Genomic DNA, 12,826 nt, shown 5'->3' with positions numbered 1-12,826 from the left:
ATATTCTCATCAGTAGGAATAGAAGTTTTGACTCTACAAGTGCAAGTAAGAAAACTTACATTCCAACTACCGTGGCTAGGTTTGAACTTGCGACCTTTATCAGGTTCTTCAGTCAGTCAGATACAGTGAAGATCAGGGCCCAAAAAGACAGTAAAAAAATCAATAGCACGAAACCCCAGCGCTTCAGCTGTTGTTTTGCCTACCAATTCAGCAAACGTGTACTAGAAGGCATTTTTGATGATTGGTATGTGGGCTTTAACGTCCCAATACCTCCCTATGATTACAAGTGAAGAGACGCCGTGGTGGAGGGCTCCGGAAATTTCTACCACTTGGTATGCTCCCAAATCCGAGCACACGGGCCTGCAGCATTTTCGCCTCCACCGAAAATGCAGGCTGCCGCAGCCGGGATTTGATCCCGCTACCTGCGGGTCAGCAGCAGAGTACCTTAGCCACTAGACCACCGCGGCGGGGCCTGCAGGACATTTTCAAAAAGTCAGCTTCGCCAAAAGGGCGAAGCAATGAATGCGATAGCACCATATTCAAATGTTTTGCGAAGCAGGGCTACAATTTTTAGGAGCAATATTATTTGTAGTGCAACATAATCGAAAGTTGGGCTAATTGTAGTAAGCATGCGCTTGCCGAGTAACCAAGTTTCCTGCGGCGCGGTCAGATGACGAGAAGGCTTGTTTATATCCGACCTCACGTAACTCTGCAAGACGCTGGTGTAAGAGAGCACGGCCGCTCCAGGTGCATCCTAGGCACCGTTTCTTTGTGTATAGAGCGCAGCCCGTAGAAGCTTCCGCCTGCTGTGGGGGCACATCGTTGCGCGATAGCGCGGCAACCATAAGCCCCTTTCCCCTATTCACTCACGAGACAAGTGCACGCAGACGACCCCGGCCCGAAAGGCGATGCTCGCACCGCAGAAATAGGTAGCTGGTGGATCCATATGCAAGAATGACGGCAACGGCCAAAAACCAACCTACTGTCCATAAAATTGCTATCGCAATAAAACTGCTTCCCGGGCGTCGCCATGGCCTTTCTGGTCTGCGCAAATGGGCGTGACCCCTCTCCCCCCAAATGCCCTGCCACGGCCGCTGGATAAAAAAGAAAAGCTTTTTATCCTGCAGCCGTGGCCCTACTGAGACTGTGACGTCGGCCTTTGGACTCTCGCGCGCAGCCCAACATAACTGCGTTTTTCCCCTTCCGTGAAAAGGTGTTCTTTTACTAAAGCCGGTATAGTCAAGTCTTGTTCATATTGCTAGTGCTACAGAGGCTACTGGCACTTCACTGCTGGAAAATTCACACATATAACCGAAGGTGAATGTTTATTGAACTCCAAATGCGTAGACATCTCTTCCTGCTGCCGCAAGCAGGATCTTGTCTCATCACCCAGCGAAAGTTTTGCCGCTGTAGCCGACATTGGTCGCTGGCATATCGAAGTAGTTGATGTACATCCTGCAATAAAAAATTCGCCCTGATGCATTCCCAAATAGAACTATGAAAAGAGGCCGTAAAGACATATGCGGATAAGCATGCAAAGTGTGTATAATTAAGTAAGATTTGCCAAGAACAAGACAACTGCTTTAGTTATATTTAAATTTCAGAACTTTGATCACAAAAAATACGTACTTAATAGTGTAATACACCGCAAAGGCCAAAGGCTCACATTACAGTGAAAAAAAATTTAATTGAATGAGAAGCTATCATGTGGAAAATGTGCAGTGTGTCCATTTAGCTGATATGCTGAATGAATGAAATAAAAAGATGGGCATTTCTATAATCACTTTGAGCCGTCTTCACCGATCATTTGTGTAACTGTTGAGATCATTCATGTACTGTAAGATCTGGAGAGAAATGGAAGCGGGTATTCCTTGTAGTAAGTACCTGTTGCCTTTGATGCCCAATGTCTTTTCAATGTGCTCAAACAGGACAGCTGAATGCTTCTTGTTCTCCTTCGGAGAGAGGCAGCCAATGCTGTACAGGTTTGCAATGGCACAAGGCTCATCGGTGCCTCCAAACGACAGCATCTGATCAGGACTTATGTGGACGACAACATACTGAAATAAGAGAACACACAATCGTGACAGCAACAAGCGAGAGCAGTGAACGCCAACTTTCATTATTGATAGCGCATTTCCAATGAATACATACTCAAGTATTGGCCGGAAGTGCTACTAAGAACGGCACTGTAATTTCTCAAAAAAGGGCACAGCTTTAGACCGCGGTACGCGGCGCTTTGCGCATGCAATCGACTCAAGTACACACGCGTGAAACAAAAGCCACTCTTGGAAGTATCTATTCTAAACCCGATATATATATATATATATATATATATATATATATATATATACGGCCCATTACGGGGAAACCCCTTTCTTTACGCGCGCCGTCACGGACCCTCCCGACACCGCGGCGACAATCTTGGGTGGCCCGACACACGTCAAGAACTGAACAGCACGTGATATGAACCGTATGTGGATGTAGACGGACAGTTGGCTTCGTTTTCAGTGTTTACAGTGGTTCTTCCTCTTTTTTACTTTTTTTCGTCTTTTTTCTCCCCCTTTTTTTCCCTTTTTCTAGTTCCCTCTCACTCTCGCAAACGTCTTTCAAGGCGAGAGGGACGCGGCAGCAACGAAGTTTGGAAGCTCATGTCAGTATAACTCATCCCCTGATGAAGGGAGGACCCCTCCCGAAACTGTTGGGAAATAAATATATTTATCCTTGTTGACAACGCTCCCGTTGTGCCATATCCCATATATATATATATATATATATATATATATATATATATATATATATGTGTGTGTGTGTGTGTGTGTGTGTGTGTGTGTGTCACCACCACTAAATGTAGCCTACCGATATCACGTAATTATATACTAACCACAATCATCTAAAAGAATTAAAAAAAAAGACATAAAAAACCGGCTTCTCTGAGATCTCAAGAGCCTAGCGACGACTCAGTGCAATGTTTCCAGTGAGATAACAGGTGTGGTCGTCATGCCATGGCAATCTTGCCAAGCAAACGCCCTCCAGAGGATTTTTATCGATACGTCAAACATGCGTGAGGACGTCACCCAAAATCGAGCGATTAGAGAAGAGAGGGCTTTGCATGCGCCGCTCGACGATGCTTCGAGTGCTTATGCTAATCAACTCACGAAAACTAGGAACGCCACTCTACATGAATAGTTTCAGAAACGAAAAAAGAAAGAAAAAGCAGCGCGTTTAAAGTAAGTACACTTGATTAAGACGCGGAGAGGAAGCGGGGATTGAAAAGAAATGTTGAAAAATCGGTGAAAGAGTTTGACCGGCGTACGTTACATCGCCGTTATCATACCGAGAGAGGTTTTCCCAAGGAGTCCGCCACAACGTTGGCTGTCGTCTTGAGGAAGTCGTTGGGAATCTTGCATGCCGGTACATTCGTGTTGATCGTAAGAGTTGGCATTTTGGGCTTTTAGTCGTGGACAAGCGCTCACAGCAAGCACTACACGCCTTTCTAGTAGCGGTAGACGAGATAAATTGCGCAACAAAAAAGCGCGGGACGGAGAGTGAGCGAGAAAACACGGTAAGAGGGAGGAGGCGCGCAAAAGTGTGCGCTCTCTTCTCATATATATGTATTCTTTTTTTACACTACCACTGAAGTTTTCAAAAACTGATAAACAAGTAACGCCGGCAACTTAAACAACAAACTTTGAAACAATTTCTTTTTTATGCTTAGCGACCTGTAAACGACTCCACAGGCAACACTGGCAACCCAACGTTGGCAATCTCAAAGGCTGAACATTTAGTTTTTAAGTTAATGTTAAAACTGAGCCCAACAATTTTCAACATAATATACAATAGAGATAATGTAAAAAGCTGCAAAATATTAGAAACCTAAATACAGTTTTTGGTGTGTTTTGTTGTATTTTGTCAGCTCCATAGAGTTTTATACAGCTTTATGGTCAGCACCATTGCCATAGACAAATCAAGCTGGCGTCTGTTGTTTTGTTTCCGTGTATGTTTCCGTACGTTTTTTGCGAAGTCCTCGCAGCTTTTCGTACGATCGCACGCCGCCTTAACCGGCCTGAATTAAGTAAGCGCTCTCACGGAGTGCCTTCGCAGCATCGCTAGCAAGCGGCCATGTTGCGGCTTTACTCGAGCCCGGCGTGACTTCCCAGCTCTGCCTGGTTGGTAGTCGATCCCTCACCCCCTCTACGCTCGTCTCCTCGTAGCTGCCGCAAGTTGATCATCGATACAGCCGAAAGAAGAAAAAAATGGCCGATTTCCTGCTCGAGCGCGAGCTTCCCAACCTCAAGGTTGCCGTGGACAGCAACACCTTGCTGGAAACTGACAATGACGACTGCATGGACTTGGACGAGAATTCCAAGACCGAGAGAGGAGCCGACATCACGGAGCCGCCACAGGTCATCGTGCCCGCACGAATCGCCGACCGCGATCGCAAAAGTTCAGACGTGAGTGGTAGTACTTTCGTTCCTTTTTGAAATTCCGATTGCTAAACAATCAGGCCTTTTGTTTTCTCGTTTTTTTCCCGCTGCGCCACGCGAACCGAGTTTTGGCAGTTCACGGTCGCCTTGCAACCCGTGGTGCGCGAGAACACTTGTTCCATATGTGCCGTCGCGATACAGTAAGTGCAGTTTGTTTAGGGTACTTTTCGACCACGATTCCGTCTCGAGATTTGCAAGTTTCAACACGGACATGCAGGAATCCTTTAGTTCTCGGTCGAGCCCCGTTTCGCGATTTGCGCAATGCACCGCCGCATGGGCCCCTCCGTTGCTCGGCCGTGCTTGCGAGCGCACAACTTCGTGCGGCGTGTCTGTATTCCGATGAACTTACGTGTCTTTATTTTGATCTTGTCGTCCACTGATTTGCGCCTTATCAAACGCCGTTCTTTGCTGCTACCTCGCTCGGTGTCAATTGCGCAACACATTAATAGCACCAATTGAAGATCGCCTTTACGATGTTCTCGGAAAGCGTTGTAACGGCGAGAATATCCGACGCGGTGAAAGCTACCGCAAGGTCAAGTTCTTCCCGACCTGCACGGATGAGAAATGCGCGTTATTTAAATGTGGTTGCACTCGCAACTCATGATTACGGAGTTAGACAAGGAGAGCAGAAAGGTGGGTCTTAAAATTAATCTACAGAAAACGAAAGTAATGTACAACAACCTCGGAAGAGAGCAGCGCTTCGAGATGGGTAATAGTGCACTTCAAGTAATAAAAGACTGTGTCTACTTAGGGCAGGTAATAACCGTGGAGCCGAACCACGAGATTGAAGTAACTAGAAGAATAAGAATGGGGTAGAGCACATTTGGCAAGCACTCTCAAGTCATGACAGGTAGGTTGCCACTATCCCTCAAGAGGAAGGTATATAACAGCTGTATCTTGCCGGTACTTAGCTACGGAGCAGAAACCTGGAGACTTACAAAGAGGGTTCAGCTTAAATTGGGGACGACGCAGCGAGCAATGGAATGAAAAATGGTAGGTGTAACCTTAAGAGACAAGAAGAGAGCAGAGTGGATTAGGGAACAAATGGGGGTTAATGATATCATAGTTGAAATCAATAAGAAGAAATGGACATGGGCCGGGCATGTAGCATGTAGACAGGATAACCGCTGGGCATTAAGGGTAACTAACTAGATTCCCAGAGAAGGCAAGCGGGTTAGGGGGATACAGAAGGTTAGGTGGGCAGATGAGATTAAGCAGTTTGCGGGTATAAGTTGGCAGCAGCAAGCACAGGACCGAGTTAACTGGCGGAACATGCGAGAGGCCTTTGTCCTGCTGTGGACGTAGTCAGGCTGATTATGATGATGCTGGACAGGCGCTGAATATGGCACGGTTACCAAAGTACGATTTGTTCATTTTAACTTTACTAAGGTGTGGGGTGTGACTAGTATTATCTTGTTTCAGTTCTGAATGTGTGAGTGCCTTGCTTAGAATCTATTGTGAAAGGTGTGGAAACGCTAAAATGAGTTGTTGAAGGCTTACTACTCGTTTGCAACACTCGCTTTCCACGCCTTTCCTTTCTGCCTTTGCAAGCTTGTTCACTTGCTTAGTGAAGCAGTATAGAAATCATTTACCTTAAAAGCCCATATATTGTTGAACACACAGATTGATGTTAAAATCTGGCTCGGAGACTACGAAAGAAACTGAATGTGCAAATTGTTATGCGTGCATCTTTTCCACAGCAATACCTTTCAGTTTAGCTTGCTACGATGGTATTAACTACTGTTTGTACATGCAACATGCGAGCCCAAAGGGTTCTTTATTTAAACATAATAGAAAGCTTGAACTGACCGTAAATGTTTGATGGCTTGAAAGAAGTCACTCATGGTGACTGTTTTCATTTCTTACTAGGAAATGGCAGCCGATGACATGGATGACCCTGAAGCATACATGGTCCAGTATGCAGAGCTCTACCGGAGCCTCGGCGTTGACCCTAGGCGCCCAGGAGGTGCGACAGTTTGTATTCTGCTTTCTAGCGTTAAAGGGACGCAAACATGGGAACTTGGCACCGTTTTCTTTGTTTCATCATGTGAGAGGCCCTCAAAGGCCTAGGAAATGAGCTGGTAAGCTCATTTTCTAAGCACTCTGAAAACATAATTAAAGCATGTGTTTAAAAGCTAGTTTCTATCCTGCTCTATTCTTATGTCGCAACACTCTACCAGCTTCTCAACGCATGCATGTGCAAGATGTCATGAGATCTTTCCACAAGCGTGCGACTTTGTGGCTTTATTGGTTATGCACAAGTGGCCATTTTGTAATTTTTTCATACCTGATGCTGTCGGAGCTAGCCATACCTCTGTGTGAATTCATCAGAATTTGTACTGTACCTCGACAACATGCTAGCGTCCATGTCAGTATGTCAGCCATGCTAATATTGCCTCTGAAACCAAAATAAAATAACTATCAGCATTTAATGAGCCTCACGCTTGCTTGGAGTCATCTGTGTATACATGAGATGTTAATGGCAGAGTAACCTCGACTTTGAAAAGTTGTAAGTATCACTTTAAGACACACAGTCACAGTTTTGTTAGCCATGACGTGAACTGACCTTGTTGACACTGTACCAGTTTGTATGTGCCTCAGCAGTTGCTATTCTCAAACGTTTGGGTATCAAGATTTCAGAAACATTAAAGTTACCATAAACTTGCATCTTGTGGCAATAACCCAGCTTAGCGTTGTTACAAAGGCCAAGACCATTGAAAAAGAATTCCGGTGCATTTGCAATCATATTGAGATAATGACGTTTTCAAAGAGTATTAACTGTCCGGTGAAGGCCAGGAGGGCTCATTTTGGTGAGAAACTCATCAATAATTTTAAATAAGCAATAGACAATGAGTCAAAACCAGAACGATTGGGCAGGCTGTAAACGTAGCACCCGTGCTTTTTCTATCGCACAAAAAGCAAGCTGGTTGTGTCATCCAAAATGGAATCAAGCTGTGCCAGCTCATCTGAACTTACCAGCCACGAGTTCAGCTATGATTGTAGCTTCTGTCTGAGTGTGGAAACATCACCTTTTGATTTACAGCAACTGGTGCATGAAGCTACTGAAGTGCCCCGCATCTATCTTCTCGTTGATCAATATTGTGCGTGTTTAATGTAGGACCGATGTCAACAATGACTAACACGCTGTACGGAGCTGACAAAATCTTACAACTGTGCTCATGTCATCATCGCATCGTAGAAGAAAGCACACACTGCATCCGTCTGCTGGGCTAAACAAGTTTGGAAAAAAGTAGGCACGTTATGCCACACACACCAGGTGGCCTGCGTTATCAACTGTGGTTGCGGAATTGGCTACCAACTTTAAAATTTGTTTTCTAAAAAACTAAATGACATACGGTTGCATAATTTTGCACACATAATCAAGGTACCAAACAGAACACATGATGATTTTTTTTATTAAAATTGGTAAATATAAAAAAATTGCCAGCGTTCTTTTTTAAACACCATTGACTCAAGAGCCATTACAATATGTCAGCAAGGCACCGATGTTATATAATCCTCGTTCATGTTGCCACACTCATCAAACAAGTTTTGGCCAGTTTAGTGAGAACTAACGGACACTCAAACAAAGAAAAGTACAAGGAATGTGTTTTGTAGTAATTAAAATATAAGCAGGAAGAAATTATTGTGCACGAAATTGCAACTTGCTGCCAGCAATATCCAATCAATATTGCTTGTGAACTGTATCCTTAAGAGGACTGAACGCTGGGTGAGTTGGTAATTCATAACTACAAAAACTGGACGAAAAAGAGACGAGAAACAGAGATCCAAAGTGTATTTCACTTTGTAGTGGAATTTTACATTTCTCCCATCAAAAAAAACACAAAATAGTATAGATTATCACTTGTTTCCTCAGTTACCTTGGATTAAACTCTCTTACTTCATGTTATTTGTTAATAATTATAATTTTTGGGTTTTAGCATCCCAAAACCACGATATGATTAGGATAAATGCTAAATAATTAGTTAAGTAAGTTGCAAACTCAAAGCTTTGCTGACGGTTTTCTACAGGGAGTCTCACTTCATACTTTTTCTTTAATGCTATCATTTGTCCAGGAACACGACTGAATGCTGTGCATATCAGGGGCGTTACCGACATGGCCACTGAAGAGGTTATGGAGTACTTCAAAGACTACGACCCAACATCCGTCGACTGGATAAATGACTATGCTTGTGAGTTCCACTTTACCCTATTTTTCATTTTGATTTTTTTATTTTGTTTCTATGGCTTTATATTTTTCTCCCATGGATGCAGATTTTTTTTAGATGCGAAGCAGCTCTTTGACTAGCCTGTGTAACGCTGTCCCTCAGTACATCCCCACTGCGCATGTTCGCGTCTCATGCCGGCCCAGGAAGACACCTGCGAAACTCTCACACCCCTCCCCCTCTCTTACCTCGCAACATTGACGTAGGCAGCATTTGCTAGTAAAAGACCAACTGGTTGCGCTGCACAACCGTTCACTAGCCACCTCGTATATGTAGGCAGTGGATTGCGTGTTAGGAATGAAGTCAAGGACGTCTTTACTTGGCTTTCGCTTGATGAGCATCAACGTCGCCGCCAGTGCCCACTGCTTTGCATCTACACATAGTTCCGATTGGTGAGAAATAGTCCAATTTTTCTTTTTTTTTTTCCAAGTGGAGGATGGCGATTATTGATGATGATAATTGCACAATTATGATCACTGTTATTAATAATAATCTCATGTACATCCCATCGAGAATTTGTGGGAATGAAGGCTAGCCCGTTGCCATTGCATGGGCTTCGCCGCCTATTTCTGCCGTTTTCATGTCCTAACATGACTCTCCCCTCCTACGCATGCTTTCATGTTGGGGGAGCGGGAGTGACTTTAACCCCTCTCACCCGGTAGTAGGTGGCGATTGTGGCGCCATGCGCGTAGTCTTTCTCGGAACGTTTCGCGCACGCACTTCCGGAGTCTGTTGGCTCATTTTGTTTGAGGCTCGTTCGGACTTTGTCAGTGGTGCCTTGCGCCCATGGCGAACGCTAATCTTTCGAACGCTAGGCCAAAGAGTGGTGCGGTGTCCTATTGTGTGGTCGTACTACGCCGACCCGTACTTCTCGAAGCCAACACGAGCGCATTTTGCCCTTGCTTGAGCGACCAGGCCCTGTTGTCCCGATGTAACCGTGAATCTCTTCTGCCCACGGAGATGTGCTTGCGGCACCCTGTGCAATACTTCTCATCCTTGGCATAGATAAGCCTATTTGCTTTCCGACGGCCCTTTTACAACAAGCTCTGTACTGCGTTTTTGGTGGTCCACAAGCAATAAAGTGTTTCGACTTGTTTTGAGAGCAGTACTGTATATTTGCCACGCTGCGCCTGGCGACAGTTAATGCAACCCTGCGGCTCGCTAAGACCAAACCCACGTTAATGGCCGTACTCTTTTGGGATGCGTGTACACTACACATTCTAACTACATATTAACATGAAAGTTGGAGCTTCGTGAGTTCATCATGTGCCTTTAGGCGCGCAGCTTTGGATACACAAGCTTCGAAGAGCGTGGGGCCAGGACACCTGCCCTGTATGTAGGCATGGCAAGGTTAATATTGAATGTACTGATAACTATGCATCTGCTTCAGTAATAGCCATATGAATACTTATGGCATAAAGCAATGAATGAGTGAAAGTTTTCGTCTGTTAGCGGATAGCAGCATTTCAGTAAATAATGCAACTGCCTCACTGCCATGTCAAGCTTTGGGTGACTGATAATGATGGTCATCATCGTCATCCTTTACTCATAGTATACCCTTAAAGACCTTCAACAATGCAGTACATAAGGGGGCGTAAACAGTACTGAAGTTAGATTTAACAGACAAAATGCTTATAACAACAAAGCTTATCATGCTTTTCACGTCGCATCATACACCTGTACATTGTTTCAGGCAATGTGGTGTGGCTTCGGAACCAGGACGCCGCCCGTGCTCTGCAAGAGCTGAGCCGACCATTACTCGTTAAGCCCAAGAACAGGGAAGACCTCGATTCGCCTACTTTGGAAGCCAAGCCCCTACCAAGCTGCGTGTCCCCACTGAATCGACCCGAGCAGCCTACGACTGCGGCTGGAAGCATGATTCGCCAGGAGTCAGCTGACGGTGAGTGCCACACTTTGCTATAATTCTGAGAGCACTTAAACAGTATGAGCACACTGTGCGCACGTGGGAGCAGCAGTGGAGGCTAGGGCATCCTGTCAAGCTCATTCAAAATGATGGTGCAGATTGCTTTCTTGATCGCAGACATGTTCAAAAATTACAGTCGCCGACCGTTTATTCGGACTAGACGGGAACCGCCAAAAAGTCCGAATAATCGGGAGTCCGAAAAAACGGATTCACTAAAAAAAAAAAAACGCTTTTACAGGCCCTATCGCCCGAAAAAACTGTCATGTCTGCACACACGCACGCTTCCGAGACGGTTTGCTTGGAAATTAGAAAATTCTCAAGCCACTTCAGACTGAGGTCGACCGCCTTCTACCTGGAGAATTATCTCCACTTTCTTCGTCATCGTGAGCATCTTGTAGCTCCCATGTTGGCCACGCTTATTCACTCCCGAGGGCACAGCAAGAGGTGGCGTCGTAGCCATTTCAGCACGCCACGGAACGCTAAAGAGAGCAAGAACACAGAGAACAAGACGGACCAGGCCTAGCCGCAGAAGCAGCTGACTGACACTGCTGACACACGCCAAACGCCACAGCGAAGGGACTCTGTAGGTGGCTTGGCTTGGCCGCTTGACTGGCTAAACAATAAAAAGCATCACCACACATAGCCTTCGAGATCGGCACTGGCGATTTCTGCGTGCATTTTGACACTGGCCCGACATCCATCCATAGCTAGTGCAGCATATCAGTGCTGGCAACCTGAAAACCTGAAATGTCGCTGTCAGTGTGTAATGGCGCACGGCGACGCATCCGGTCAGTCAAACGGAGTCCGAATAATCGAATGGCGCACAGTGGGGCGTCCGAATTTTCGGTCGTGAGTTTACATTAGGATGATGGGGAGAGTGGCGGTGCCATGAAGATGTCCAAATAAACGGGCATGTCCGAATGAACGATCGGCGACTGTACTTTGAAGCGTGCCGATGGTGCAGAAAATGGAAGCAGACAGGACAGTGCCATTGTGTCTTCGGTGCGCTTGAAAGTATTTTTTAAGCATGGACACCATCTTGTCGCAGACAAGTCACGCGTTAGTTCAAAGGGACCAACAGCTGATTTTTTTTTTCGGCCTAGTTTTTTTCGGCGTGACAGAAAGTTTACCTTTTGTAGTGCTCGTAGTTGAGCAAAAAGCACGTAGTCATCTCATAAGCAGTATTTTTCGATCTGAAAGGCTTTGAACACGGATTAGCCCTTTCATCCATCAATGCTGAAAATTGGTAGCGATGCTGGTAGCCTTTCTGGCGACTTGTGCTTGCTGTCGGTGTTCTGCTTTTGCAGGAGTTCTTGTGACTATGCTTAACCATGTTTATTCCGAGCATTACAACTATTCTTAAAAACAAAAAGTCATTACAATGTGATGATGTGGCTTTATACAGCTTCTCGTGATTGTACCGCGTTGCGTGCGCCTGCACCCAAGGTTGTTGCACCTGTGCGATGGCAGTAATGTTTCGTGCAGAAGAATTTTACCTTTTTCTGAAAATCGCCTGTCATTTTGAGCCAGAAGAAAAAAGGGAATCTTCGTGATAGTGAAGGGAATTTCAGGAATGGTTAAATTGTCCTATGGCGACCGATAATTAGCGGTCGCAGTGCGCCTTCATCTGCTGTAATCGGTTCTGGTGCATGCACTACCCAAGCATAGCCTTTGAGATTTATTTTTGATATTTATGTGGAGTGACGTCTAGTTCACTTTTGGTGTTAGAATGTGTTTGGTGTTAGAATGTGTTAGTGTGCTAACAGTATATGAATTAATAAAGTCATGCTTTTGTTGTGCGGCATTTGAAGGGCTAGCCATGATTTGAGAAGTCGCCAGTACGTGACACACATGTAATTATAGTATGTGTGTGTGTGGAAGGGGGCAGAAGTTAGTACTGTTGTGTGGGAAAATAGGCTGAATAGTTTTTCAACGTTTGCAGGGAATAATCCCCAAAATGGGGAATTTTCATGTCTCTGAATGGGAATTCTTCGGCGTAGTACTGAACATGGCTGTGTGGTGGATGGCTTGTCCCGTCGTCGTTATTCTCTCGACACACGAGCCAAGCCAAGTAACCAAAAATGTCACTGCGCATATGTGCAGCTGTGCCTACTAGCAGTACATGCCATTTCTGAAACAAATTACAAATAGAAAAACCACGTTGCTCCAAGATCATAGTGACCCGAAAACTG

The 12,826-nt window shown here is 45.2% G+C and overlaps 2 protein-coding genes across 2 annotated transcripts in view; one reads left to right on the top strand and one right to left on the bottom strand.

The window, feature by feature from the left end:
• Window positions 1–1,308: 1,308 nt before the first annotated feature.
• On the bottom strand, window positions 1,309–3,560 carry LOC119180635 (macrophage migration inhibitory factor homolog). The gene is made up of 3 exons (XM_037431748.2): window positions 3,335–3,560; window positions 1,885–2,057; window positions 1,309–1,455 (listed from the first exon to the last, which is right to left on the bottom strand). The coding sequence occupies exons 1-3, from the start codon at window positions 3,440–3,442 to the stop codon at window positions 1,386–1,388; spliced, it is 351 nt and encodes a 116-aa protein (XP_037287645.1). The 5' UTR covers window positions 3,443–3,560; the 3' UTR covers window positions 1,309–1,385.
• A 390-nt stretch (window positions 3,561–3,950) lies between these two features.
• Window positions 3,951–12,826, top strand: part of LOC119180645 (uncharacterized) — a 33,400-nt gene continuing 24,524 nt past the window's right edge. Inside the window, exons 1-4 of the mRNA XM_037431760.2 lie at window positions 3,951–4,451; window positions 6,354–6,450; window positions 8,561–8,677; window positions 10,404–10,610. Of these exons, the coding sequence (XP_037287657.2) occupies window positions 4,254–4,451; window positions 6,354–6,450; window positions 8,561–8,677; window positions 10,404–10,610 (619 nt within the window). The 5' untranslated portion in view covers window positions 3,951–4,253. The remainder of the gene's footprint in view (window positions 4,452–6,353; window positions 6,451–8,560; window positions 8,678–10,403; window positions 10,611–12,826) is intronic.

The sequence above is a fragment of the Rhipicephalus microplus genome, chromosome 3 (genome assembly GCF_043290135.1).
Source record: "Rhipicephalus microplus isolate Deutch F79 chromosome 3, USDA_Rmic, whole genome shotgun sequence".
Taxonomy (NCBI): Eukaryota; Metazoa; Arthropoda; class Arachnida; order Ixodida; family Ixodidae; genus Rhipicephalus; species Rhipicephalus microplus.
This window is presented reverse-complemented; position numbering and strand designations above follow the sequence as displayed.